This window comes from Prionailurus viverrinus, chromosome B2 (assembly GCF_022837055.1).
Source record: "Prionailurus viverrinus isolate Anna chromosome B2, UM_Priviv_1.0, whole genome shotgun sequence".
In the NCBI taxonomy this organism is placed as follows: Eukaryota; Metazoa; Chordata; class Mammalia; order Carnivora; family Felidae; genus Prionailurus; species Prionailurus viverrinus.
This window is the reverse complement of record NC_062565.1, coordinates 29,118,937-29,146,410: the sequence shown is the minus strand read 5'-3', so window position 1 is coordinate 29,146,410 and position 27,474 is coordinate 29,118,937. Positions and strand designations below refer to the sequence as shown.

The following is a 27,474-nucleotide window of genomic DNA, read 5'->3' as shown; positions in this document are numbered from 1 at the left end:
ACAGAGAGCGAAGGGCCAGGGGTTGCGGCGGGAAAGGGGTCAGTCGGAAAGTCTAGTCCCAAGCGGGGTCTCTGGAGCGAGGCCCCGCCCCCTCGGGCCCCGCCCCGCGCCCCCTTCCCTTTCCCCATTGTCCTCAGACAAAGCGGTCGCCGCCCCCCGCCCGGCCCCCAAGTCTCTGTCTCCGTCCCTCCTCCTCTACTCCGTCTTCCCTCCTCCTCCTTTCCTTCCCTCCCCCCCTCCCTCCTGTCTCCGGATCTCCCTCAATCCCACTCTCCTCCTCTTCCTCTCTCCTCCTCCCTCCGGACGCCAGGCTCCTCCGCACCCCCTCCCCTGGGAACCCCGCTGGCTAGTGAGTTGACTGAGGGGCTTCAGACTTGGGGAAGGGGTGTCTCCTCCCTCTGTCCCCGCTCCTGCCCCCAGCCAGGACCTTGGGCTGTCTCCTCTTTGTGCCGAGATTGTCTGTGCGGTCCGAGCTGGGTGGGGATGGCCGGCTATGTCAGGGTTCCGTGAGATCGGAGACCCGGGCATAGGACTCGAAGGTCCGGAGAGCAGAGTCGTGGAGCCGGTGCTCCGCACCCAGGGTCCCGGGCACGGCCGGTGGGAGAGGCAGGCGGTGGTGGCGGGACGGGTGGGGGTGGACGCCAGGGTTCCGAAAGTCCTCAAGGGAGGGTATTTCCCCCCCGACCTGCCTGGGGGCGGAGTGCAGGGCGGAGGGGTGGCGGCTGGGGGCCGGAGAGGCGTGGCCCGAGCGGATCTGGGAGGGGAGCCAGGACCTCCCCGGCCCGCGCTGAAACGCGCGCCCCGCTCCTCCCGCGGAGCTCTATTTCCCCTCTGCCCCCGGAGTCTCCTTGCTCCCCTGGACCTCTCCACTCTCCGCCCCTCCTCACCTCCACGCCCCCCCTCCTCAGGTCCCACCACCCCTTCTCGGGCGGGATTCCCTGACCTCCCTTCCCACTCTAACCGCCTCTGGAGTAGCTGTGGGGAAACCTCGCCTGACCCCTACTCCCCCGCAACCCCCCCTCCCCCGCCTCTCTTTTCTCTCTCCTCCCTCATGCCGGCTTCTTTTTCCGCCTTTCTCTCCTCTCACATCCTTGGGACTGTGATACCATTAACCGTACATTACCAAATCTGACTCCTGCCTCTTTGCCCTGAATCTCCACTCTTCCTCTCACTGCCACAACCCCACCCCCACTTGGTCCACAGCTGTTTCTTCACTTTCTTAGTTTTCCCCTTTCTCTGCTTTCCGTCTTCTCCCTCTTTCCCTCTGTCTTCACCCTCAGCTTCTTTGCCCATCTCTGTGTACCACCTCTCCCCCTCTACTTCCTCTCCGCCCACCCCCAGTCTCACCCCCAGGGCCTCTGGAGCCTCTCCTTCCTGTTCTCTGGCCCCAGCGCTCGGCACCCTTACCTCAACGCGGTCATGGCCACCATCCCAGACTGGAAGCTACAGCTGCTAGCCCGGCGACGGCAGGAGGAGGCAGCCCTTCGTGGCCGAGAGAAGGCAGAGCGGGAGCGTCTGTCCCAGATGCCAGCCTGGAAGCGGGGGCTCCTGGAGCGCCGCCGGGCCAAGCTTGGTCTGTCTCCTGGGGAGCCTAGCCCTACACCTGGGACTACAGAGGCTGGACCTCCAGACCCAGACGAGTCGGCTGTCCTCCTAGAGGCCATTGGGCCAGTGCACCAGAACCGATTCATTCGGCAGGAGCGCCAGCAGCAGCAGCAGCAGCAGCAGCGTAATGAAGAACTACTTGCAGAAAGAAGGCCCGGGACTTTGGAGGCCAGGGAGCAGAGACCCAGCCCTGGGGAGATGCGGGATCAGAGCCCCAAGGGAAGAGAGTCGAGAGAAGATCGGCTCAGTCCCAGGGAGGCCAGAGAGAAGAGGATAGGGGGAGCCCGAGAGTCGAGCCCCAGGCCTTCAGAGGCTTGGGACTGGAGGCAGAGCCCAGGAGAGGCTGGAGACAAGAGCTCCAGACTGTCAGAAGCGCGGAAATGGAGGCTGAGCCCGGGAGAAACTCCAGAGTGGAGTCTGAGACTGGCAGAGCCTGGAGAACAAAGCCCGAGGAGAAAAGAGGTGGTGGAAAGTAGACTGAGCCCAGCGGAGTCTGACAACCAGAAGATGGGCCTGACAGAAGCCCATAAATGGAGGCCCGACTCTGGAGAGTCTCAGGAACAGAGTTTGGTACAACTGGAGATATCAGAGTGGAGGCTGAGCTTAGAAAAAAGAAAAGACTGCTCGGAGGAATGTGGGAGAAAAGAAGAGAGGCCAATTCCAACGCTGGCCTCAGAAGAGATTACAGAGCTGTCAGAGACCCTGAGTAGGGAGGCTCCAGACAGCAGCTCTGGAGAAGTGGAGGCAGCAGAACAAAGGCGTAGCCCTGTGCAGGATGGTGAGAGGGGACTGAGGCTGACAGAAGGATGGAAATGGACCCTGAATTCTGGGAAGGTTCGAGAATGGACACCCAGGGACACAGAGACTCAAATTCAGAAACCAGTCCCTCCAGAGTCTGCTGAGAAGTATCTGGGGCCCTTTGGTACAGAGGCTGGAGAAGGCGAGGCTGAGAAGGAGAAGGCGGGGGCTCTGGGCAGGCCTTTGAGAACCCTGCAGAACTGCAGCTCTGTGCCCTCCCCCTTCCCACCAGAGGACGCTGGGACTGGAGGCTCTAGAGGGCAGGAAGAGGAAGCAGTGCAACCCCGGCCCCCATCAGCAGCCCCTCTGTCTCCCCCACCCCCAGCCCCACCTGCCCCCCAGTCCCCTGGGGATCCCCTCATGAACCGACTGTTCTATGGGGTGAAGGCAGGGCCAGGGGTGGGGGCCCCTCGCCGCAGTGGACACACCTTCACAGTCAACCCCCGGCGGTCCCTGCCCCCTGCAGCCCCCACCACTCCTCCGGCCACCCCAGCCACAGCTGATGTTGCAGTCCCCGGAGCTGGGAAGAAGCGGTACCCAACTGCTGAGGAGATCTTGGTTCTGGGGGGCTACCTCCGTCTCAGCCGCAGCTGCCTTGTCAAGGGGTCCCCTGAAAGGCATCACAAACAGGTAGGGAGCAGCTAAGCCAGCTTTCTTTAGAAGCCTGCTCATCGGTTCTTTCTGTACTCCTTTCTTTTTTATATCCCTATGTTCTGGTCTTTCTCTATTCTTTCATGCTAATTCCTGCCACAACCCTTCCTCCTCTGCACACACACCCTTCCTTCTTGTTGCCCTCCTTTTCCATTCATTTCCAAGCCCAAGAATCCTGCCCTAAATCAAGTGCTGTCTCTGGGTGTGTCTCTCTCAGGGTGTGCCCAGGCTGCTCACTCTTCATTCCCTCAGGCTCTGAGTCCCTCCCTGCCCCCCATTTCTTTCCTTCCTTTCCTCTGAGTCTGGGACACAACCCGTCTGGTGGAGAACTGAGCTGAGGCTACAGCCTAGAATCTATGAGAGCAGGGTCCTCAGATTGAAAGCACACACAGCCTCCCAGGGGAGGGAATGTGGGGCCAGGAAGCCTGAAGAGGCACAGGGGGGTGCCTTTGGGGTTCTAGGGGAAAATGGCAGGGAGAAATGAGTGGAGGAAGTTCTCAGTCCCAAGGCAGAGGGGGCAGAGCCAGTGAGGGGACTACTGGGATGAGGGTGGGGGAATGGAATAAGGCTGGCCAAAGAGAAGACTTTTGAACCCCAAGTCTGCTCCATGGGAGAGGCACACACAGAAGCCATTTGAAGTGGGTGACCTCAGGGTTGCACACCCCCAGCTGGGCCACTGCTTTAAACAGTGCTCCCTTCTCTCTTGGGACAAGAAAAGCCTTCTCTTCTTCCAAAATACCCCCGCCCCTCACTCCCCTTCTTCCTTCCTCCCTGGGCTTCCCCTCCCTCCCCAGAACTGGCTCAGCAGTTGGTTTTCCCCTCTCTTCCTGTTGCCCTGGCCTCTCCCTCCCTTTGGGGTAGCAAAAGAGAGAAGTGAATTTGGAGACACTGAGCTGAGAGCAGGGAATACAATGGGAGTTGGGGACAGGGATGGGGGCTGAGGCCAGCAGAGGGTTAGAGGTTAAACTGGAAAAAGGACAAAGTGCAGGAAGTGGGAGCAGCCAGGCTTCTTGCTGTGGCTTCAGCCCAACCCCTTCCTTACACACCAATCAGTTTCCAGCTTGAAAATCTCTAAGGAAAGAGAGGTCCCTGCACCTAACACATCTCCCCAGAGACTGGGAAGCCCTTCATAGTCTCCAGTTGTCATCTCATCTGACGTCCTCAGATTTGTCTTGTGTGTGTGCGCGCACGCGCGCGTGCTTTGTCAGTGGGAAACCACAGGGACCAAAGACCTAGATTAAGCTTGCGGGACACTTGATCCCCCAGTTCATCCTCATGTGCAGCTCAAGCTCCCCTCCCCGAGCCATGGTACCTGAGTCTGTCCTGAGCACTCTGACTGCTACCCGCCCCTTCCCCTTTGGGCTGGACAGATGTTAGGAGGTAGGCCAGGAACTGCCAGAGTGAGGTGTTCAGACAAGTCACTTCCTATAGAGGTTGGCCTGTGCCTTTGGGGAGGAAGAGCAGAGGGAGGCATGAAATTCAGGGCCCAAAGCTGGGGACCATGTGAGTGCAGGACAGGACCTGTGATGGTGACCATACCTAGGTTAGGGAGCAGGGAAGCCGGAAGCAGATCACCCAAACAGGAAGCCTGGGGTGGGGGCCGGAAGGCTGGTGGGGCTGAGTGGGGAACCGCTGGGCCCTAGGCCTGCCAGAACTGCTCAGGATGTGGTGAGAGAATGAGGAAGCCATGGCTGCTCTAGGGGTGGGGGTGGAGAGAAGCAGCACAGAGTTTTCTAGACCCAGACACCTCCCCCTCCACCCTGTCTCAGGCCTTCTTCCCTCTCTCTGCACCCTGCTCAGCAGGGACTGACATGCTTGTTCCAGCTCTGACCCAATCCACTTGCTCTGGGACCAGAGGACTGCCCCCCACCCCCTTCCCGAAATAACTCTTGTTTGGAAGCTAAGGCCATCATCAAATGCATCCTTGCCATGGGAGAGAAATCCCAGCCCTGTCTTGTGGCTGGTGCCCTTCCCCAGAGGCCCTTCTAGCTGAGAGATGGGCCCCTCCCCTCTTTGGCCCCCTTGTGACTTTATATAGCTGATGGGAGAGGAGCAAGTGAGTCACACCCCTCTGTACTCCCCCCTCCCCCAAACTCCCATGGAGGCTGTGCATTCCTGAGAAGCCCAGTCAGAAGTTGGTGGGGGGGGGGGGGGGTGGTGAGCAGAGAAGCAGGATTGGAGAAGAGAGACAAACATGATTGAGAACAAATAAAATGAATCATTTTTCAGAGTAGATAACAAACCATGGAGCTTGTTATCCCAAAAGGGAATGTGAAAAGAAAACAAATGGGTTCCCAGAAGTTTGGGTAAATCTGTCAGTAACAGAACCAGAACTGGTCCTTCTGAAGAATTGGGATATAAGGGATCTGGTTGCTGTCATGCATTTCTACCAGCAGTTCCACAGATAGACTGTGTACCTTCCACACTGGTCCCCAGTGTTGGTTGTCTGTGAGGACCACACCTGAGGTCTGAACCAACTCTTCCTTACTCACCATAGCAACTTTCATGCTCCTATGGACAGTGGACACAGAATAACAGGTAAATTCTCTGGTAGATTAGGAGGTGGTAAATGATATGGAAAAAAATTACAACAGGGTAAGTGGAACGTAGACAGCGAGAAAGTTGGGGGAGTGAATATGAACTTTAAATAGGGTGACTGGGAGAGAGGGAGCTATGGGGGTATTTGGGGGAACAGTGTTCCAGGCAGAAGGAATAGCCAGTGCAAAGGCCTTAAGATTGGAGTGCCCCTGTTGGCCTTAGAGGAACTGTGACCAGGGTGGCTGCAGTGGGAGCAGATAGTTGCCTGAGAAGTGGGGGGTAGGGAGAAGTGGTACAGTGGGAGTACCCTGTGGGCCTTAGTCAGGCTCTGGCTTTTCCTCCCAGTGAAATGGGGAGTCAATGCTGGGTTTGGAGCCAAGGAGTCTCTGAGTTCCAGCTTCCCATGGAACCCATGTTGCACATTCTGTACAGCCCTTAGCATCCACTTGTCCAGACACCCTCCCGGTTTCTCTTTTCTCACACCCCAGTCCATGTGGAGACTCAAGGATGCAGGGCCCAAGCCCCAAGTTTCCCAAACAGGTCTTCTGGGAAGACCTGAATAGATAGTCTGGACCTTTCCAAGTAGTTCACACAGAATCCTCCTGTTTGTCTCCTTAATCGCTTTGGCTCCCAGAGTTAATCCCACTCTGCCCCTGCCCCTGAGCTTCTTAAAAGGGCAAAGGGGAAGAGTAGAAAGGGAGTGAGAACATCTGGGGCTCGCCTGCTCTTGGGACATTGTGTTTGTGGAGGATTTCTGCCCCCTCCAGGTCCCCTCTGGCTTTTTGCCTCTGTCTCTGCATGTTTCTCCTGTTGGGCTTTCCACCCCAACCTGTGTTTGCATGGACTTTCCTCTCTGCCCCTGATGCCTCACCTAGCTTCCCTTGCAGGGACTCAAGGGCCCATCTCCTCTCTGTGTTAGGGGAGAGTCTTGTTTCCTCTGGGCTTTTCAGTAGAGTCTCTTCTTCCCTCCCAGGCCCCAGCCCCACTTTGTTGTGAGTTCACTCCAGCTGTAGGAGAGGAGTGAGGGGGGGAGCAGGAGGGCACAGGTGTCCAGGGTTTCTCAGGAACAGCCAAGGGTCTGATGATGTGGAAACCAAAGTGCTCTTCCTTGATTTTGCCTGGGACTCCCTCTAGCCACCTATTTCCTGCCAGCTCAAACTTCCTACCTCTTGGAAGCCTTCTTGATTGCCCTCAGGGTACCCAAAGATTCGGTTCTGATCACAGGGGTTATCTCCACGTATTTTCTTTTTACCCTTCTGCCACCCACAGTCTAAAGAGTAGGAAGCTGGGTCCTGTATTACTCACTTCTGCACCTGTGTGAAAGTTCAGGCAAAAGTCTGATGTTTTGGAAATGATATGATAGAAGAAGGGAAATCTGGGATTGGAGAGCCTATATCAAAAGGAAAACTGGGTGGGATGCCTGGGTGGCTCAGTCGGTTAAGTGTTGGAGTCTTGGTTTTGGCTCAGGTCATGGTCTCACAGTTGGTGTGTTCAAGCCCCCTCACGGCTAGCTCCATGCTGACAGCAAGGAGCCTGCTTGGGGTTCTCTTTTTTTTTTTTTTTTTTAACGTTTATTTATTTTTGAGACAGAGAGAGCGTGAATAGGGGAGGGGCAGAGAGAGACACACACAGAATCTGAAACAGGCTCCAGGCTCTGAGCTGTCAGCACAGAGCCCGACGCAGGGCTCAAACTCATGGACCCCGAGATCATGACCTGAGCTGAAGTCGGACGCTTAACCGACTGAGCCACCCAGGCACTCCACGAGGTTCTCTTTAACTCTCCTCACGTTTTCTCTCTCTCAAAATAAACAAGTATTAAATTAATAAATGCATAATAAGTAATATTTATAAATAATTTATTATTATATATTATATTATATATGTGCTATATATATTATAATAATTAATACATAAAATAATAAAAATTTAGGGGAAAAAAAAGGAAAACTGGATCCCTGGGCCCCAGAGTGGATAGGGAGGGTAAAGTCAGTAGGGTGCCCAAATCCAGCTCCCCTCCCCACCTGGCACGTGCTTCCCTAGGAGCTTTCCCCGGCTGAACTCCATGCCTCCTGCGTTTCTCTCCTACTCTCAGCTCAAGATCTCCTTCAGCGAGACAGCATTGGAGACCACGTATCAATACCCCTCTGAAAGTTCAGTGCTGGAGGAGCTGGGCCCAGAGCCTGAGGCTCCCAGTACCCCCAGCCCCCCAGCGGCCCAACCCGATGACGAAGAGGATGAGGAAGAGTTGTTGCTGCTACAACGGGAGCTCCAGGGCGGCCTGCGCACCAAGGCCCTGATCGTGGGTGAGCTGAGGCTCTGCTGGTCCGAGGACACCCCCTGGTGTTCCTATTGGGCACTGCAGTCCAGGAGGGAAGGGGAGGAATTAATTAATGTTGGTGCTCCTAGAAGAGACATGGTAGGACCTCTAACCCCACCCACTCCCTTGACAAATGGGGAAACCAAGGTCTTAGAAAGTGAAGTGCACAAGGGATCTCCAGATTTCAAAACCATAACTCTTTCTGTGGTTAAAAACACAAGGTTTTGGTCAGACAGGACTGTGTTTAAATTCCATCTTGTCTCTTACCTGTGGTGTAATCTCCAGGAAATCACCTGCTCTCTGGCCTTATTTTTAGCAATTATGACATGGAGCTAAAAATAACCACCTCCTGGGGTTTACTGAGAGGGTTCAGTAATTTTTATGAAGCATCTTGGAACTATGGCTGGACATTAAATTACTTAAACTCATCTGGGGTTATTGTGTGATTAAACAGGTTGTAAGAATGCCTGGCACAGAATGCAAGCTTAGTGAATGATGGCTGCTGTTACTGTAGTAGCAAGCACTCAGCATGAAAGATATAAAGACTTATCTTCAGTGTGGAGAGTAAGGGGGGAAGGCGGGTGGCAGAGGCCCTCACTCATTCTCTATCATTATTGCCTCCTCTCCCACAGATGAGTCCTGCCGGAGGTGACCCTCTTCCAACATAGGGTCTATACCTTCCCCTTTCCCAGAACTGAAGATCCTGGAGCCCAGAAGATTGAGAACAGAGAAACCCTGAACATGAGCTTGGAAGGGAAGGCAACCGACATCTTCCAACTTGCTTTCCTCATCCTGTTTATAGGGGCAGAGCTAGTTACCCAGTTTCCACATTCACCAAAGGTCTCTGATGTGAGTGCACATCACATCTGATGCTGGTGCACCCTGGGTGATTCAAGAGTGAGCATCAAGTCCTGGGGAGGAGCACAGAGCTCATGGGGGTGAGGGGTTGGGGGAGGGAGATGAAGCACCTCTTACATCTCCATGGACAGAGTACACTCTCCAGCCTTCCTTTACTCCCCACCACCCCTTGAGGGCTCTTACAATTTAAACACTCATCCTGGGCAGCCTGCCCCCATTCTATTTACAGGCCCCTCTCCTTCCTGTTCCTTAGGTCACTGCCCCTTTGTTTACAGCTCCTGCCACCTCCCTTGACCGCCAGCCTGGTTTACAAACCCCACTAGCTCCCAGCCCTACCTGCCAAAGTCCCAGGTTTACAACCACACCTACATGTTGAGTCTATGTGGAATCCTCTCCCCTGTGCCTGGCAGCTGCCTCATTGGGGGTGTGGCTTCTTCCACTTTTGCTCAGTCTGTACCTCTGTTTTCCCCAAGAGGAAAGTCTGGGAATCCTAACCCTAACCTTGTACCCCCATTTAGTTATTTAATTCTGTTCCTCCTAGTGGTTCACAATTGAATTGCAAGGGTGTGGAGTGACAAACAATGCACCTCAACTCTTCTCTCCCATTTCTCCTTATCAACTGCCTGTTTGGTTTTTTTTTGTTTGTTTGTTTGTTTGTTTTGAAGTTTTCCATAATAAAATGGAGATCTCTCCAACTCTCCTGCTGCTTTTCCTTCTTTAGAAAAAAAGTATGTGTGTGGGAGGTTCTGTGTTTCTCATACCAAGCCTCTCCCATCTTCCTATTGGCCTTGAAGAGGTAGTGGCTATGGCTGCAGGAGGGAAAAATGATGGAAGTGAAACAGGAACTCAATACTGACATGAAGAAAGGGCTCTGTAAGAGCCCTGTATCTGTTTCTCGAAGGACTAGCAGGAAAAGGACTGGTTTGAGGAAGGGCAGGAAGAATCCACTAAACTGGAAGTGCCACAAGGGCAAACGATGTCAGTTGGGTTTAATGAAGTAGCCCAGGCCTCACAAAACTATTACTAGATTGAATGACTGAACAAATATAGGAATAGATGAAAATAGCTAAAATACTGGAATTGAAGAATTTCAGTATTTAGAAGCCTGCTAGAAGCAGCCAGCTAGTGTATAACACTGGCTAGTCCAGGGGCATTTACTTCAAGACTTGGGACCATATATAACAAGACTAAAATTGCTGCAAAATATAGTGTATGTACAGAAGTGCAGTTTTCTGAAAAAGAGTCCGCTAGACAATGGGTTTTATACCTAAAGGTTTAAGAGCCATTGATAATTCATGGGTTTGTTGCCCAAGTACACTGAATGTTGGCATTTCAAAGAATTTCTATCTTCTATAAATGTGGAAGATCTATACATGTAGTTTGCTTATCAAGTCTTTTTTTTTTTTCTTTCTAGTTTGCTAAGGTAGTAAAGACTAGTTTGAGTAGTTATAGTCCTACTATTACAGGAGTTTTCTCAGCCTAGTCAGAGGAGACTCCCTTTTACTAAATACAAAATAAGACAAAGTGATCTTAAACACGTACCAAAAGTCTTCAATTTACTAGCAAAGGAACAAGCAAGGTGTTAGAACAATGAGCCAATTTAGAGAGGGTGTGAGTATAGAGGGAAACAATGCTTACATTAGTAGCTAATTAAGTAAAGATCCTAATCTGTTGTAACCCAGGAAAGCGGGGCAGGAAGCTCTGATATGCCTGTGGTGCCCAAAGTCCATCTCAGAAACAGAAAACAATGCATCTAAGAAGTCAATGCTAAGGAGCTACCTGTGGCTTTTGGATTATTTCATTTCCCAACAGTAGTGTCTGATCAGTCCAGTTAGTCATAACAGTATGAAACAGGGTCAAACCGACGTCAGATAAGCAAAGAGCAAGATAACAAGTTCTGCTTATTTTTTGATTAAGTGCCACCAGAGAATTCAAGCGGTTAGCGAAAATGTAGAACACAGTTTACACATTCCTTAGTTTGGAGACTTTTAAAAATAACTTTAAGACAGCACAAAGAAAAGAGGGAACCTTTGTTTTTTCCCCAAATCCTGTTTCTTCCAGCTTGGAGGTCCTTGCTTATTCCTAACCTGTATTCATTCCTGCTGCAGGTACAGTGCTAACAAAGGTAACTCCTAAACAGCATGGGCTAATCTTTCATCAGCATGGACCTGACCTTCCATTTGAAAGAGAATCTCCGGGGCGCCTGGGCGCCTGGGTGGCTCAGTCGGTTGAGCGGCCGACTTTGGCTCAGGTTATGATCTCACGGTCCGTGAGTTCAAGCCCCGCATCGGGCTCTGTGCTGACAGCTCGGAGCCTGGAGCCTGTTTCGGATTCTGTGTCTCCCTCTCTCTGACCCTCCCCCGTTCATGCTCTGTCTCTCTCTGTCTCAAAAATAAATAAACGTTAAAAAAAAAGAGAATCTCCCCCCACAACACACAAACCTTGCATTATTTTTTGACATATTTTTAACCATAGGACTTACATGTTTTATTATGTATCTTGTCTTCGACCCTCCCTTCGGTAAGGGATTTTTTGATTAGTTCTTTGCCATATCCCCAGCAACTAAAATTGTGCTTAGCACACAGCATTTGTTGAATGAATAAGTGAGAGAGTCATCCACAGACCGACCATCAGTGGACGACTGAGGAACTTAGTAGAGGCGGAAATAGAACATTTTATCCCGAGCCTCAGGGGCGGTACCGCGAGGTTTGAACTCGCTCGGCCACCATAGTGCTTAGACCGGAAATGATCGGACGCTTCCGGCCTCGGTGGTCCGGGAGGAAGGTTTGGGGCTGTTGGAAACCAAACCTCAAGGTCTTAAGGGAGGTCCTTTGCGGAGCTGAGACTCCAGCCTAGGACTCCAGGTCTCCGGGCCTCCGACGGGACTGCCGCCAGCGTGGCTGCTCGAGAGAATTCAGGGCCAGGAACGGGGCAGTGTGGGTCACCATGGCGACGCCAGCTGGGCTGGAGCGCTGGGTGCAGGACGAGCTGCACTCGGTGTTGGGGTTGAGCGAACGGCATGTAGCCCAATTTCTGATCGGTACCGCGCAGCGCTGTGCCTCGGCCGAGGAGTTCGTGCAGCGCCTCCGAGACACCGATACTCTGGACCTCAGCGGGCCGGCCCGGGACTTCGCCCTGAGACTTTGGAACAAGGTGTGGGAAGGGGTGGGGCAGGGGAGGGGCCCCAGTTTATTTGTCCTGGTGAGACTGGGCTAACTGTTCTTCGGGGAATTAAATAAGCTCAGTTTACAAGCACCTAGCCTTGTCCGTTGTCGCCTGGGTACTGTGCTAGGTGCTGGACGTCCAGCTGTGGGGAGAAGTTCAAGGAGGGTTAAGTGCTACAGAGCAGTGTTTCTTGAACTTTAATATGCAGAGACTCATTCAGGACCCTTGTTAAAGTGCAGATTCCGATTTATTAGTTATGGGATGGGATCTTAATTTTTGCATTTCTAACTAGTTTCCGGGTAAATCCGATAGTCCACAGACTACACTTTGAATAGCGAGGCCAGAGAAGAGAGGTGCTGGGGCACTTGGGTGGCTCAGTGGGTAAAGCGTCCGACTTCAGCTCGGGTCAGGATCTCCCGCTCGTGAGTTGGATGGAGCCCTGCCACCAGCTCTGTGCTGACAACTCAGAGCCTGAATCCTGCTTCGGATTCTGTCTCCCTCTGTCTCTGCCCCTCCCCCGCTCACTCTTTGTCTCTCTTTCTCTCTCAGAAATAAACATTAAAAAATTTAAAAAGAGAGAGAGAGAAGTTCTGTGGAAGGGCAGAAAAAGGTAGCAGTACTGATTAAGGCATGTGGGCCCAAAAATTCCTTGAAATTTGTCAGAGAAGGGGAAAGTAGTAAAGGTGTAAAGGTGAGCTTCTAGAGGACAGAACTGTGTATTTCTTGTCTTTGTATTTCTCTCACCTGACAGCACCTTACAAAACAGGTATATGGAAGAGTGAAAGTGTTTGGCATGTTCCTAGAATGGCAAATAGCCTGCTTTAGTTGTCTGGTGAGAGATATGGTGCCTGGTGAGAGACAAGTTTAGAATGTAAGTAATATGAGGGTAGATGATTTATGTTAATCTGTTTAGCATCTCTGGAATCTGATACAGTGCCAGACATATGACAAGCCTTTGCAAATCAATCCTCGTAGCATGTCGGCCGCCAGCATGGCTGCTTCAGAGAATTCAGGGCCAGGAACGGGGCAGCGTGGGTCATCATAGCGACACCAGCTGGGCTGGAGCACTGGGTGCAGTGGTATCAGAATGACTTAATCATGAGGAACAACAGAGGCTGAGCAACTGAGAATTGGTTTTGAGAATGCAAAATAAACTCCATGAAGGCAGGGATTTTTGTCTTTTGTTTATTCCTGTGTTTGTACCTAGCAAGTACCTGGTGCATTGGACAGGTTTCAATAAATGTTAATTACTGGATGAACATGGTGTGAAGCCATTGGGAAGAGGGACAATGAAGGCTGGTTTAAGATCAGGTCATTCCTTAAATTTGGAATGGGGCAAACTTGGTGGGCAGAGATCAGGAGTTGCTCACATCCCATTATCTTCCCTCCTACTGAAAGGTACCACGGAAGGCAGTGGTAGAAAAGCCAGCTCGAGTGGCAGAGCGAGAGGCCCGAGCCCTGCTAGAGAAGAACCTATCCTATAAGTTGCTGGAAGACAGTGAGGAGAGCAGTGAGGAGACCGTAGGTAGAGCTGGGAGCAATGTCCAGAAGAAGCGTAAAAAACGGAAACACCTCAGGAAGAAACGTCAGGATGAAGAGGAAGAAGAGGAGCAAGAGGTTTCTGAGAAGGAGAAGAGAAAGACAGGGTAAGACAGAAGCAGGATGGGGCAGGGGATGATGGGATGATAAACCTTCTAGGAGGCCTTATGTGATCCTTCGGGCTGGGCTGCAGAGGAAGTAAACAGCTGACTGAGAAGCCAGAGTCGGAGGATGAGTGGGAGAGGACTGAGCGAGAGCGCCTTCAGGACCTGGAGGAACGTGATGCCTTTGCTGAGAGGGTTCGGCAGCGGGACAAGGATCGGACTCGAAATGTCCTGGAGCGGTCAGACAAGAAGGTACATAGGAGCAGCATGTTTTATAAATCCCCAGGAATATTCCTGGTTGGGTGTGATTGCAGAGATAGTAATCTTTGGGAAGACCAGCGATGGCCTCTGGTGGTATTCATCTGTATGGTAAGAGGACCCCTCTGGGTGCTTTGGCTAAGGCGACCCTCTGCTGAACCTGTAGCCCTAGAGATTCCCACTGAGAAGGGACATTTCTTCATGCTATGGTATATCAAAACCTTGTGATTCTAAAGGGGGAGTGACTGTGGCTTTGGGAGATTTTGTCCTCACAGCGCTTTACTCTTGGTTTCTTTTCCTAGGCTTATGAAGAGGCTCAGAAGCGCCTCAAGATGGCTGAGGAAGACCGGAAAGCCATGGTGAGTCCCAGTGCCCAAGAAGCCAACATCAGAAAGCAAAAGGAAAGACTTTCTAATGAAGTGGTTTGGGGTAGGGGAAAAAGGACATGAAATACAGCGGGGATGCTGATGGGGTGTCAGGTCCCTGTTGACAGGAGCCTACCAAGGACAAACTTAAGTTGTAGAGGGAAGGAAGCTACACACAAACCCTCCTGACTCCTTAGAATTAAATCACGCTGTGTTCGTAAAGGAAGTGTGAGCTTTCCCTTTTCCTGAGACTTAATGAGATGTAATCAAAAGGCAGCTGGAACATCAAGGCGGGTGGCTGGAGGGCAGGGGCAGGGCAGCTATCCCACTGCCCAGGGATCTGCCTAGGGATATGCTGACCATTCAGCTTGGACACACCTAGTTCCAAATACCTTCCTACCATCTAGTCTCTCTATCCCGGACATGGCCTTGTGATCTTCCTCTAGTTTCCTGAGTTGGTCTTCTTACTGAATGGGGACACAACCCTTGTAATTCATGAACTGAACTTGTTATGGTATAAGTTTAGTTAGGGTAGGTGGTTTTCCAAAGGTTTGGTCTTCCCAAGTAAGGTTATACTTTGGTTTCTCAAAAGAATTTTGAGACTCTTGATGTCCTAAGAATGACCTATTAGAACTCAGGTCTCTCCTGACCAAGCCGTCTCATGACCCACCCCACAAAACAATTGTGGTCAGAGAGTACTAAGACATTTGTCTGTACAGGTGTAAAGTTTTTATTTGCCAGAATTTAATTTTCCTTTTCTTTTTGAATCATGAAAACTTCCAAACAAATAAGAATGTTGAAAGCATTAGTATAATTAACATTCATATAGACTGGATTCAGAAATGGTTAATTTTTTTTTTTTTTTTTTTAATTTTTTTCAACGTTTATTTATTTTTGGGACAGAGAGAGACAGAGCATGAACGGGGGAGGGGCAGAGAGAGAGGAAGACACAGAATCAGAAACAGGCTCCAGGCTCTGAGCCATCAGCCCAGAGCCCAACGCGGGGCTCGAACTCACAGACCGCGAGATCGTGACCTGGCTGAAGTCGGGCGCTTAACCGACTGCGCCACCCAGGCGCCCCCAGAAATGGTTAATTTTTTTCTTAAGTTTTTTTTTTTAATGTTTATTTTAAATTTTTTTTTTTCAACGTTTTTATTTATTTTTGGGACAGAGAGAGACAGAGCATGAACGGGGGAGGGGCAGAGAGAGAGGGAGACACAGAATCGGAAACAGGCTCCAGGCTCCGAGCCATCAGCCCAGAGCCTGACGCGGGGCTCGAACTCACGGACCGCGAGATCGTGACCTGGCTGAAGTCGGACGCTTAACCGACTGCACCACCCAGGCGCCCCTTAATGTTTATTTTAGAGAGCAAGCACATGTATGAGCGGGAGAGAGGCAGAGAGAGAGAGGGGACAGAGGATCTGAAGGGGGCTCTGTTCTCAGAGCAGAGAACCCCATGCAGGGTTCGAACTCACAAACCGTGAGATCATGATCTGAACTGAAGTAGGATGCTTAACCAACTGAGCCACCCAGGCACCCCTAGAAATGGTTAATAGTGTAGTATTTGCAATGTCTGTGTGAGTGTAGGCTTTTTTTTCTTTTTGAACCATTTAAAAGAGTTTAGACATGGCATTTTATCCTATTAACATGTACCTTCTAAAAGTAAAGATATTGTCCTCTAAAGCCATAGTGCCATTGTCACACCCCAGAAGATGAACAGTACTTCTCATGTGTCAACTAGGAACCTGTCCATAGTAAAACTTCCCCAGTTACCCCAAAATGTGTTTAGTAACTGCTTTTCCAAGCAGGAACCCAGTTAAATTTCCTACATTACATTTGGTGTTTCAGACTGTTATATATTTTTTTGTTTCATTCTCTCTCTCTCTCATCTTATACTATGTCCTACATTCTGGATTATCTGACACTTATCTTGTGGTATTGAGTTCTTCTATGCCCCATGCTTCCTTTAAAGTGGAAATTGTATCTAAATCTTGCCTCAACTCAGATTAAAAAGTTGTGACAGGAACACCTCTTGGGTGGCGATGTGCACTTCACATTATACCACATCAGGGGGGACATCCTATCCGATGTCTACCTATTAGTGCAGATATCCTTTCTGCCAACAGCCTTTCATCTAATGGTTTTAGTAGCCATTACATGCAGATCCTTTCCTGAATCTGCTGTTTCACTGGGGATTGCAGAAAGGTGATTTTTGGAGTTTGACATCCCTCCTACATTTTTTGGCTAACCTTGTTATGTAAAGAAGAGCTTTTCCTTAACAAGTAGGAATGAGCTATCATTCCTTTTTAAAAGGCAGGGAAAATGTTTAATTACTAATTTTCAGAGTAAGGAGTTTGGTATAACAGCCACCTCACTGGGGGCAAAAGCTTTTTCCCATTCTTTGTGTGTATGTGTGTCACATTGGACTCACGAATTTCTATTTTGCAGTATTTTACAGTTTCATATCATTATTCTTTTTTTTTTTTATTTTGAGAGACAGTGCATGTGCATGAGTTGGGGAAGGGCAGAAAGAGAGGGAGGGAGAGAGAGAGAATCCCAAGCAGGCTTCACTTTGTCAATGCAGAGCCCAATGTAGGGTTCCATTCCACGACAGGGAGATTATGACTTGAGCTGAAATCAAGAATCAGATGCTTAACTGACTGAGCCACCCAGGTGCCCTATCATGATTCTTTTTGATGTTTATATTGCCCTGGGTTGTTTTTGTTTGTTTGTTTGTATGTTTGTTTGTTTGTTTGTTTGTTTTAGTAATCTCTACACCCAGTGTGGGGTTTGAACTCAGGATCCTGAGATCAAGAGTTCCATGCTCTTCTGACTAAGCCAGCCAAGTGCCCCTCAAATTGCCCTGGTTTTTTGTCCATATTTTAAAAGGATGTCTTCTGCTTTACCCATCAAGTTGGAAGGGTATTTGATTGTGTACTCACATTAGATCATGAGCATAAACTTTTAAGTCTTCACAGAACGAACAAGAAAAGCCAAGCAATTAAATCGAATTGGAGTCCCCAATGAAAGGGCTTAATGAGGTTTTGCCACCACAGTAGAGGAGGTTGTTGTGATCCGGAGAAGACAATGTTGCCACAGTGGGAGGGCTCAGGATGAGAGCTGAGAAAGGTCTTATGGATGTGGCCAGTCTTTTATTGGTATCCATAATATGTCCTAAAAAGCTCATATCAAAGGAACCTGTAGAAGCCAAATGACACATTGTAGGAGGCGGGAAGAGGTTAGTTTCAGAGAGCTAGGCCTTTCTGATTACATCTTGCCTTACAGAACACTTTTCTGATGTTATACTTCCATTTTTTTGTATATAGTGTATTTTTCCCCTTTTCCCAAACCATAGTCATTTGATTTAAGACCAGGGAGCATCTAACAGGCTGAAGATTACCTACTGTTTTTGGCACAGCCAGTGGTTTTCGTTTGAGACCTGTGCTTCTAAATGCTGGTATTAGCCCTTTTGTTTTCCTCCTTTCCACTAAGTTGAATAAAATAATAAGAATATAATCTAAAATATTCAAATAATTGCCCTGATGTATTTGTATTGACAAAGATGGTGAGACTGTCCAGAAGTCCTTCCAGTTGGATCGTGCTGCTAGAAGATAGTGTGTGGGGTCAGTGTGTGGCTTTCAGAGAGGCCCAGCTTGGAGTATACCATTAGGTTGGACATTGCAGAGGGACATTGCCAGCCTGTTGGGGAATTTGTCACTTTTACAGATAGATAAGGAAAGGGGTTGCTATTCTAATAAGATAAGGATTTGGTTGCCCTGTCCTGACCCAGGTCCCTGAGCTGCGGAAGAAATCCCGCCGAGAGTACTTGGCTAAGAGGGAACGAGAGAAACTGGAGGATCTGGAGGCTGAGCTGGCTGATGAGGAGTTCCTTTTTGGGGATGTGGAGCTGAGCCGACATGAGCGGCGGGAGCTCAAATACAAGCGGCGAGTGCGGGACTTGGCCCGAGAGTACCGGGCTGCTGGGGAGCAGGAGAAGCTGGAGGCCACCAATCGTTACCATATGCCTGAGGAGACCCGAGGACAGGTGAGATTAAGCAGAATCAGCTTCAGCCCTGCTCCCCAGGCTGAGGGGAGGGAGGTCTTGAAGGCATTGACCAGGGCTGTGGCTGGCCCCTTCTTTGTCTTGCCTTTCCTGGTGGGCAGGGGTAGTGACTGGGGAGGAGGGGCCTGGAAAGAAGGCATCACCTGTCTTCACATGTCCTCTCCATAGCCAGCACGAGCTATGGATCTAGTGGAGGAGGAATCAGGTGCCCCTGGGGAGGAGCAGCGGCGCTGGGAGGAGGCCCGGCTGGGGGCAGCGTCCCTGAAATTTGGGGCCCGAGATGCTGCCTCCCAGAAGCCCAAGTATCAGCTGGTGCTGGAGGAAGAGGAGACCATCGAGTTTGTCCGGGCCACTCAGCTCCAGGGTGATGAGGTGAGCGGGAGAACTCTGGGACATCCTAAGGAGGTTGGGAAGCTGGCTCTGAAGCTCATGCCCTTCTTTCTCCTTCTCAGGAGCCATCAGGCCCACCACCTCCAACCCAGGCTCAGCAGAAAGAGTCCATCCAGGCTGTCCGCCGCAGCCTCCCAGTGTTCCCATTCCGTGAGGAGCTCCTGGCTGCTATTGCTAATCATCAGGTCCTCATCATCGAGGGTGAGACAGGCTCCGGGAAGACCACCCAGATCCCACAGTATCTCTTTGAGGAGGTACAGTCATCCACACCCTCCAGGTTGCTGGGCACTGGCCCTTGACAAGCACAGTCCTGTCAGGCCTTCTTTTACATGGTGTTTTGAGTAGCTGCTTACCTTTTCATCTTCAGTCACTTAGTTTTTTCCTCTAAATTGTGAGTTTCTTAAGAATAAGGACAAACCCTTTATGTTTCTATTCTCAGTTCCTGCCACAATGTTTGTGTCTAGTTCCGTACATTCATGTTGGAAGAACATGTAAGCGGATAGATGGTGGGCTGTGGACCTTCCCATGCCAGCCAGCTCAGCTGTTGCTCCTCTGCAGGGGCCAAAGAACGAAGAGTCAAAGGACTCATTTTCCTTTTTCACCTTCTTTTGTTTTCCATTGCATCTGGGTCTGCCCCAGTTATCTGTCCTGTTCCACCTCAAATCTAGCAGGGCCTGAACATGATTACCCAGACGCTGGGACTCTCAGGGCTGGGTGACAACACCCTCAGGGGCCCTAGGTGTGCTGTCCTATCCATTTGCCCTTGTGGTCTGGTTTTCGTTTCTGTCTGTTCCCTCCATTCCCCCTGCCCTGTCATGAATTTACATCTCTTTCTCTGAATTGTCCTGGGTTCCAGGAGCATATTTAACAAAGGGAAAACCTCTTCTCTTGTCATTCAGGGTTACACAAAGAAGGGAATGAAGATTGCCTGCACCCAGCCCCGGAGAGTGGCAGCCATGAGTGTGGCTGCCCGAGTGGCCCGGGAGATGGGTGTGAAGCTTGGGAATGAGGTGAGATATGTGGGGACCGAAGGGTGAGGGGAGCCTCTAGGGTCTGGGACGTAGCCCACACTGCACAGGGCTTCACACCACAGGTCCAGGCCCTGGCACCTCATCCCCTAGCCCTGCACTCCCTTCAGGGAGCACCAGCCCAATTTTGATTGCTAATGGCCCCCTTAACAGGTTGGCTATAGCATCCGCTTTGAGGACTGCACGTCGGAGCGAACTGTCCTCCGCTACATGACAGATGGGATGCTCCTCCGGGAGTTCCTCTCTGAACCTGACCTTGCAAGTTACAGGTACACAAGGGGTCCCCACCTCCCACAAGAGAGCCACCATCTTCTCCTCTACCCCATCTGCTGCCTTCCTCCCCCTTCAGTACCTTCCTGTATCTCCTTTAATCTCTGGCCTTTCTTCTCTTCATTCTTACCCAGCTAGTTTGGCCTTTGTCTTCTGACTAGCCCACCACTTCTTAGATCTTTATGGTGTGGATGGTACTAGGACTGAACTGCAGGCGCCATGGAGATGGGGTAGAAGAGACTGCAGAGAAGTCCTCTCCCTTCCCTGCCCACCCACCGCCCCCCGCCCTGTTGCTTCCAGAGTGTAGAAAACACCAGGATGGTAAAGTAGTGCTGTAGAGACTTGAAAAGCCATGTGAAGACCCTTTGAAGAAACTTAGAGTGTTCAGCTTAGAGAGAAGAAACTCAGGGGACACATCCTGGTTCCCTCTAAACATGGGAAGGGGTGTTACTTGGAAAAAAAGGTCAGACTTGTTTCACATGACTACAGAGAGTACATGGAGCAACCATGGGAGACGTTATAGTGAGACAGATTTCAGCGCAATACCAAGAAGCCAGAGTGGTGATCAGAGGGGCTGTCAGTATGCCTGGACCCTCACTCTTGGGCCTTTGGCCAAAGTCTTGGAGTGCCTTGGCCTGTGAATAGTGAGTTCTCAGTGTTGGTGTTGGCCAAGCAGGGCTTTGCATGAACATGTGTTTAGGAGGAGAAGGGATCTGTGCATGGGCTAGTGGTGGGGTCAGGCCAGCTGAGCAATATGTGCCTTTTTAACTTTTAGGAGGCTATAGATTTCTGGTCCTAGGATATCATATATGGAGCAATAGAACAAATATAATTTGAGCCTTCACATCCCTTGCAAAAATCTCAGAACCCATAGAAGGCTAGCCAGTGTAAGAGTGTTTGGGGCATGGGGTTTTCCCATCAAATCAGCCTGCTTTGTGAAACAGCTGGGGACTACACCATCATAGTCGGGTTAGGCACAAAGGGTTGAGCCAGGGGGTGAGCTCCTGCAGGCTTGACTGTCACCTGGAAATCCAAAGACTTGAGCAAGGATAAAGAAGCATGGCACACATGTAACTAAGGAGGAAACCAAGAAGCCTGCAAGGTCCTTTAAGTTTGGGGTAGAAAGACTTAACCGCTCCCTCTCTCCACAAAGAGGCAGCAGGACCAACAGGGACACACCACAGCAGTCCATTGGGAGCCTGGGAACTTCTGGGCTGTTCAGATCATGGTGGCTCAGATCTGTCTGTTCATCCCCAGCCAGCCTGGGGAGCCCAGCCTTATTTGAAGAGGCCCTGCTCTCACTTTTTTTCCGCTTTAAAACAGATATTCTTACTTCTGTTGACTCTGACAGACCTTTGACTCTGATCCAGAGAGGATTGTCTGACTTGTCCTGGCCTTAGCTTCCAGCCTCCAGATCTTGGTTATTGTTGTCTGCCAGGCTGGAATAGGCTGCAGACCCTGGGGTCTTGACCTTCTTTAACTTTTTGTTGGTCTTCCTTAACTGGGGTGATTGGCTTCTCCTTGGAACTCCCTCCTCCCACATTCACCTTTGGGCTCTTTACTTCCATTTGTGCCCTTATCCAGGGCACCCTAGTGTCCTCTCCTGCAATGCCCAGCTTTCCTTGCTCACTGCTCCCTGTTCTTTCCCCAGCGTGGTGATGGTAGATGAGGCTCATGAACGGACCCTACACACAGACATTCTCTTTGGGTTGATCAAGGATGTTGCTCGCTTCCGGCCTGAGCTGAAGGTCTTGGTGGCTTCAGCCACACTGGACACTGCCCGTTTTTCCACCTTCTTTGATGACGCCCCTGTCTTCCGAATCCCTGGACGCAGGTTTCCAGTTGACATCTTCTATACCAAGGTGCTCCCCTCAGGGAGGATGGACTTAAGTGTGAGGCACCAAAGCTTGAGCCTTTGGAGAAGGTTGTTGTAAAGAAGGAAGGGGAAATGGAGAGTCCAAAGGGGAACTGGGATAAAGTGGTTACTGAGCTGGGAGAAGAGGAAGAGGTTTCCTGAACAGATGGCCTTCCTGTGACCCTTCTCCTCCTCATTCCCAGGCTCCAGAGGCTGACTACCTGGAAGCTTGTGTGGTGTCTGTGCTGCAGATCCATGTGACCCAGCCTCCTGGGGATATCTTGGTGTTCCTGACAGGACAGGTGTGAGGTGTAGGGGAGGGATGATGATGTGTGTATCCCAGGGGAAGACAGAGCTGGCATGTCAGCTGTATGTCACTGGACTGTTCTCCCCATCCCAAATCTAGGAGGAGATTGAGGCCGCCTGTGAGATGCTCCAGGATCGCTGCCGCCGCCTGGGCTCCAAAATCCGGGAGCTCTTGGTGTTACCCATTTATGCCAACCTGCCTTCTGACATGCAAGCTCGAATCTTCCAGCCCACACCCCCTGGGGCACGAAAGGTTAGTTGGAGAAACCCACACAACTAGTAATGGAAAAGAGAGTATGTGCCTGCCCTGTGCAGGATATGTCCTGGGCACTGTTACAGCTACAGGGTTCAGTAAGAGTCCCTCACTTCCAGAGCTGGAGAGAGAGAATAATTCAGCATGAACTGAGACATAGCCAAATACATGATCTGTTAAGTAGCACTGTAGGGGTGCAGAGGAGGAGGGAGGTCCTTGGTGTGCCAGAGGTTAGATTTGATCTGGACCTTTAAGAAAAATGGTGGGGAATATCAGAGCAAGGCCTAAGGTGAGTTTGAGATCAGAGCATTATCTAGAAGGCTGAGTGGAAAGTTCACAAGGTGAAAACTTTGGACTGATATTAGGGAGGGCTTTTCATAGCAGTTGAAAGCATTTGGACTTTAGACGATTGGGTGGCATTCAAAAGGTTTTGAGTAAAGATGTAACTTTCATTCAACAAATATTTAACAAGCTCTCCCACATGCCAGTTACTGTTCTAGGGAACGAAGATACAGTGATGAACTAAGTCCCTAGCCTCCCAGAGTTTATAGTCTAACAGAGGTTAGGAGACAGTGGACATGTAAATACACAATGCTGATTTATGACAAATGCTAATGCTGTGGAGAAATACAGTGCAGCTTAGGAAGATGGAGACTGACTCTAGGGGGTGGGAGTGAGGAATGGCAGGAAAGTATTTTCCTTGGGGTGTAGGGAAGGCCTCTCCCTCTCCAGTAAGGTGAAAGGGAAGCTGAGGCCTGAACCTGGTGAGGGAGGGAGCCAGGCTGATAATCTGGGAGATGAGTGTGTCCAGCAGAGGTAAGAGCTTATGCAAAGGACCTGAGTGAGGAATATGCTCGGACCAGCCTGGGACCCTGGCTGGGAGCCCTTACTCAGAGGTAAGGTCAGAATGGTAGCCAGGGCTGGAGGACTAAGGGCCTTAAGGGACTTGTATATAATTCTCAAGTAGGCAGGAAGCCATTGAAGGATGGGGTTAGAGATGTGACAAGTTAACATTTTTAAAGAACCATCTGGATGCCAGGTAAACAGGGCTTGGAGTAAAGCCAGGAAGACACATGAGGAGGCTATTGCAGGAAGTAGTGGGAGAGGGTGAATGTGAAACTGGTGTTGGACAAGATGGAGGCAGGGACCTGGACCCACCCTCTCCCATTTCTGAAAAAAGTTCTAACTCCTCTTCTCCCTATTCCCTTTCCACATCATGTCCCTGTTTATCCCTACTTCTCCCTTGCCCCTGCCTGGCCTTGGGCCCCTCTCCTGCCTTTGGATATGAATCCCCTCAGCTCTTGCCCCTTGTCTGCACCTACTTGTCTACTTGAATCTTCCAGGATTACTTTTTCTAGGTAACTTGGTGGGTGGGGTCCCTGGGTGATTCTACATCCTTTCACTCAGGTGGTTGTGGCAACAAACATCGCTGAGACGTCACTCACCATTGAGGGCATCATTTATGTGCTGGATCCAGGGTTCTGTAAGCAGAAGAGCTACAACCCTCGCACAGGCATGGAATCCCTTACTGTCACACCCTGCAGCAAGGTCAGCCTGATTGGGCTCTAGCAGGGTCTCCATGGGGAAGGTTCAACTCAGAAACCTGTGGGAGCTTCTCAGAGGACAGGAAATAAGCAACCTACATCCTCTCAGATTTCTTTTTCTTTCTTTCTTTTTTTTTTTTTTTTTTTTTTACCATTTATTCACTTCTGAGAGTGAGAGAGACAGAGCATGAGCGGGGGAGGGGCAGAGGGAGAGGGAGACACAGAATCAGAAGCAGGCTCCAGGCTCCGAGCTGTCAGCACAGGGCCCAACGCGGGGCTAGAACTCATGGACTGCGAGATCATGACCTGAGCCGAAGTTCGATGCTCAACCGACTGAGCCACCTAGGTGCCCCCTTTTTTATAAATGTTCATTTATTTTTGAGAGAGAGAGAGACTGAGTGCGAGTGGCAAGGAGGGGCAGAGAGAAAGGGAGATACAGAATCCAAAGCAGGCTCCATGCTGTTAGCACAGAACCCAACGTGGGGCTCAGACTCACTAACCATGAGATTGTGACCTGATCGGAAGTCAGATGCTTAACCGACCAAGTCACCCAGGTGCTCCCATCCTTTCAGATATCTTGCATAAATATTGCCCTTTGTCTTTTCCCTCATCAGATTGTCAGCTGTCCTGCTTCTCCTTTCTTTCCAGGCCTCAGCCAATCAACGAGCTGGTCGGGCGGGTCGGGTGGCTGCAGGGAAGTGCTTCCGCCTGTATACCGCCTGGGCCTATCAGCATGAGCTGGAGGAAACCACTGTGCCAGAGATCCAGAGGACCAGCCTGGGCAATGTTGTGTTGCTGCTCAAGAGCTTAGGTTATTGGGGTCCCCCAGTTTTCCTGAGAGGAGGGAGGTGGGGTTAGAGTCACTGGTCCCTGCAGAGAAACTGTCTATTCCCTCACATCTTTCTTTAGGGATCCATGACCTAATGCACTTTGATTTCCTGGACCCTCCACCATATGAGACCCTGCTGCTGGCCTTGGAGCAGTTGTATGCTCTGGGAGCCCTCAACCACCTTGGGGAGCTCACCACGGTGAGGTGGGAGGGCAGCATGGGCTGGGCAGGATGAAGGGATTGGGGGTAACCTCTTGAATGGTGGAGAGACACCTGAAGGAGGACTGGCCTCAACTCTCTTTCCTTCCTTAGTCTGGTCGAAAGATGGCAGAGCTACCGGTGGATCCCATGCTATCTAAAATGATCTTGGCCTCTGAAAAGTAAGCAACCCTCACCCTGCCCAAACCCCCAGCACACAAACCGGCTGTGCCTCTTTCTGTCTCTTGGGGCCATCTTTGTTATCTTGCTTTTTTTCTCTACTGTATTATTCTTTAACAAGTAAGTTAGAAAGCTCTTACTGCCCCTTTTGAGGCTCACAGGGGGCAGTAAGACACTGTCTTGCCCTTCCTTGATCGTGATATGAAATGGATAAGATTGACTAACAGAAAATTTGGGGGCATGAATGGATGTGGAAGTCCCTTCACACCTGTGCAGAGTGCTATTTGTGGACTGGTTTGGGGACTTACTCATTCCTAAGGTTTCAGACTGTAACATTCAGATGTAGTTGTGGAGGGATCACCTTTAAATGCCATTCCCCTGCCATGGTTGAGGTCAGAGGTGATTACATGAAGTGCTGTCTTTCCCTGATGCGCACAATACACACCTTCCCCCTATAGAACCCTCAGAAGTCCCAAGTGCTTTCCTGTCCCCACCTCCAAGGATAGCCCTCCTCTGTTATGTTTCATGTCCTCGACACCCATATTGCCATTGCTGCAACCAAAATCTGTCTGCTCTGGTTTGTAGCCATTATCCTAACCAACAGTTTCCATGTGAGGACATAGCTACACACAGTGATCACTTTTCCCCTCACCGTATGTCTGTTCCTGTGTGTCTTCCTTTGAATCCTCATGTTTTCCCCTTCCTGCCCCAGGTATAGCTGTTCAGAAGAGATCCTGACAGTGGCTGCCATGCTCTCTGTCAACAATTCCATCTTCTACAGACCCAAGGACAAGGTCGTCCATGCCGACAATGCCCGTGTCAACTTTTTCCTCCCTGGTGGGGACCACCTGGTTCTGCTAAACGTTTATACACAGGTCACTGGGCATGGATGATGGGAATGAGGGAGACATGAGGGGAGACTCTGGTTCTGCTACTTACCCCCCAACTTCTACCCCCTTTTTTTAACCATCTTCACAGTGGGCTGAGAGTGGTTACTCTTCCCAGTGGTGCTATGAAAACTTTGTACAGTTCAGATCAATGCGCCGAGCCAGGGATGTGCGGGAACAGCTGGAGGGGCTCTTGGAACGAGTGGAAGTTGGTCTCAGCTCCTGCCAAGGGGACTATATTCGTGTACGCAAGGTCAGCGTTTCTTTAGTCTGCTGTTCCCCACACCCCCTCAATCTATGGAGCAAGCTTCTCCAGCGGCCTGCAGCCATCCCTCCAGCCTGAGGATATGTCCTCTTCCCCTGTGGAAAGTGTGCTCTTCTGTGCTTTCTCCCCCCACGCCAATGAAGGTTCCTTCTCAGTGGGTTCTTCATGCATCCTTTACCTTTCTAGTTCTCCAGAAGCCTGAACTAAAAGTAGTGAGTGCTTAGGGTGCTTGGATATCTGGCTTTCTGGTTGACTTTCTTTCCTGTCTGCCCCTAAGGCCATCACAGCTGGTTACTTTTACCACACGGCGCGACTGACTCGTAGTGGCTATCGCACAGTCAAACAACAGCAGACAGTGTTCATTCACCCCAACTCCTCTCTCTTTGAGGAACAGCCACGCTGGCTGCTCTACCATGAACTTGTCTTGACCACCAAGGAATTCATGAGACAGGTGAGGGGACCTTCCCCTGCCCAGGAAGGTGGAGATGTGTGGGGCGGTGGGATCCTAGCAAGCTCAAAATCCAGATTCAAGTTGCTGAGACCAGCAGAGAAAGGAAAACACATTGATTTAAGGTAGGATAAAATAGAAAGACATTGTTTCTAACAGCTGTGTCAGCATCTACTAAGATCTGCATACTCATTCAATGAATTAGTGAATGAGAATGCCTGTTGTCTCAGTATTTTCAGATGCTGGGGTGAGAATGGTGAACAAAGCAGATGTGGTCTCTGTCATGAGTGTAGTTTATATAGCTTTATGATCAGATTTTTTAGGGATAGTTTGCTTGGGATCCTGAATGACATGTAGAGGTGTGTCTTCCTTTGGGGTATATAGTATTAGAACCTGGCACCTTTCCCCTAGCCCTGTAGTTAAAGGTGGAAAAAAAGAAACTTTTTGGTCAAACACGTACATTATGAATCTAGGTTGGAAAAAGGGGAACCCTGCTAATTTTTTTGATCTCTTCTAGGTATTAGAGATTGAAAGCAGTTGGCTTCTGGAGGTAGCTCCCCACTATTATAAGGCCAAGGAGCTAGAAGATCCCCATTCTAAGAAAATGCCAAAAAAAATAGGCAAGACACGAGAAGAGCTAGGGTAAAGAGAAGGGAACACAAACAACCCAACGCCAGCTCCTTTTCTTTCTGTAGTATTATTTAATATCTATTAATAAAAGTATTTTTGGAATAAAGCTTGTAGGAACTTTTGAGATGCA

At 50.3% G+C, this 27,474-nt stretch overlaps 2 protein-coding genes across 2 annotated transcripts; both read left to right on the top strand.

The window, feature by feature from the left end:
- The first annotated feature begins 280 nt into the window (after positions 1-280).
- PPP1R18 (protein phosphatase 1 regulatory subunit 18) lies at positions 281-9,462 on the top strand. Its single transcript, XM_047860673.1, has 4 exons — positions 281-349; positions 1,354-3,033; positions 7,685-7,895; positions 8,542-9,462. The coding sequence occupies exons 2-4, from the start codon at positions 1,420-1,422 to the stop codon at positions 8,559-8,561; spliced, it is 1,845 nt and encodes a 614-aa protein (XP_047716629.1). The 5' UTR covers positions 281-349; positions 1,354-1,419; the 3' UTR covers positions 8,562-9,462.
- A 2,061-nt stretch (positions 9,463-11,523) lies between these two features.
- On the top strand, positions 11,524-27,450 carry DHX16 (DEAH-box helicase 16). Its single transcript, XM_047860672.1, has 20 exons — positions 11,524-11,920; positions 13,331-13,578; positions 13,665-13,827; positions 14,136-14,192; positions 17,989-18,243; positions 18,430-18,633; positions 18,714-18,905; positions 19,551-19,661; positions 19,833-19,948; positions 21,601-21,811; positions 22,008-22,106; positions 22,211-22,363; positions 23,771-23,911; positions 24,556-24,718; positions 24,817-24,935; positions 25,049-25,116; positions 25,827-25,989; positions 26,093-26,254; positions 26,544-26,717; positions 27,232-27,450. The coding sequence occupies exons 1-20, from the start codon at positions 11,714-11,716 to the stop codon at positions 27,358-27,360; spliced, it is 3,135 nt and encodes a 1,044-aa protein (XP_047716628.1). The 5' UTR covers positions 11,524-11,713; the 3' UTR covers positions 27,361-27,450.
- Positions 27,451-27,474: the final 24 nt, after the last annotated feature.

Coding starts and splice junctions, on each gene's coding strand:
- PPP1R18 (XM_047860673.1), top strand. CDS start 1,420: ATGGCCACCATCCCAGACTGGAAGCTACAGCTGCTAGCCCGGCGACGG. Junction 3,034..7,684: donor CTGAAAGGCATCACAAACAG/GTAGGGAGCAGC, acceptor TCCTACTCTCAG/CTCAAGATCTCCTTCAGCGA. Junction 7,896..8,541: donor CACCAAGGCCCTGATCGTGG/GTGAGCTGAGGC, acceptor CCTCTCCCACAG/ATGAGTCCTGCCGGAGGTGA.
- DHX16 (XM_047860672.1), top strand. CDS start 11,714: ATGGCGACGCCAGCTGGGCTGGAGCGCTGGGTGCAGGACGAGCTGCAC. Junction 21,812..22,007: donor TTGACATCTTCTATACCAAG/GTGCTCCCCTCA, acceptor CCTCATTCCCAG/GCTCCAGAGGCTGACTACCT. Junction 22,364..23,770: donor CACCCCCTGGGGCACGAAAG/GTTAGTTGGAGA, acceptor CCTTTCACTCAG/GTGGTTGTGGCAACAAACAT.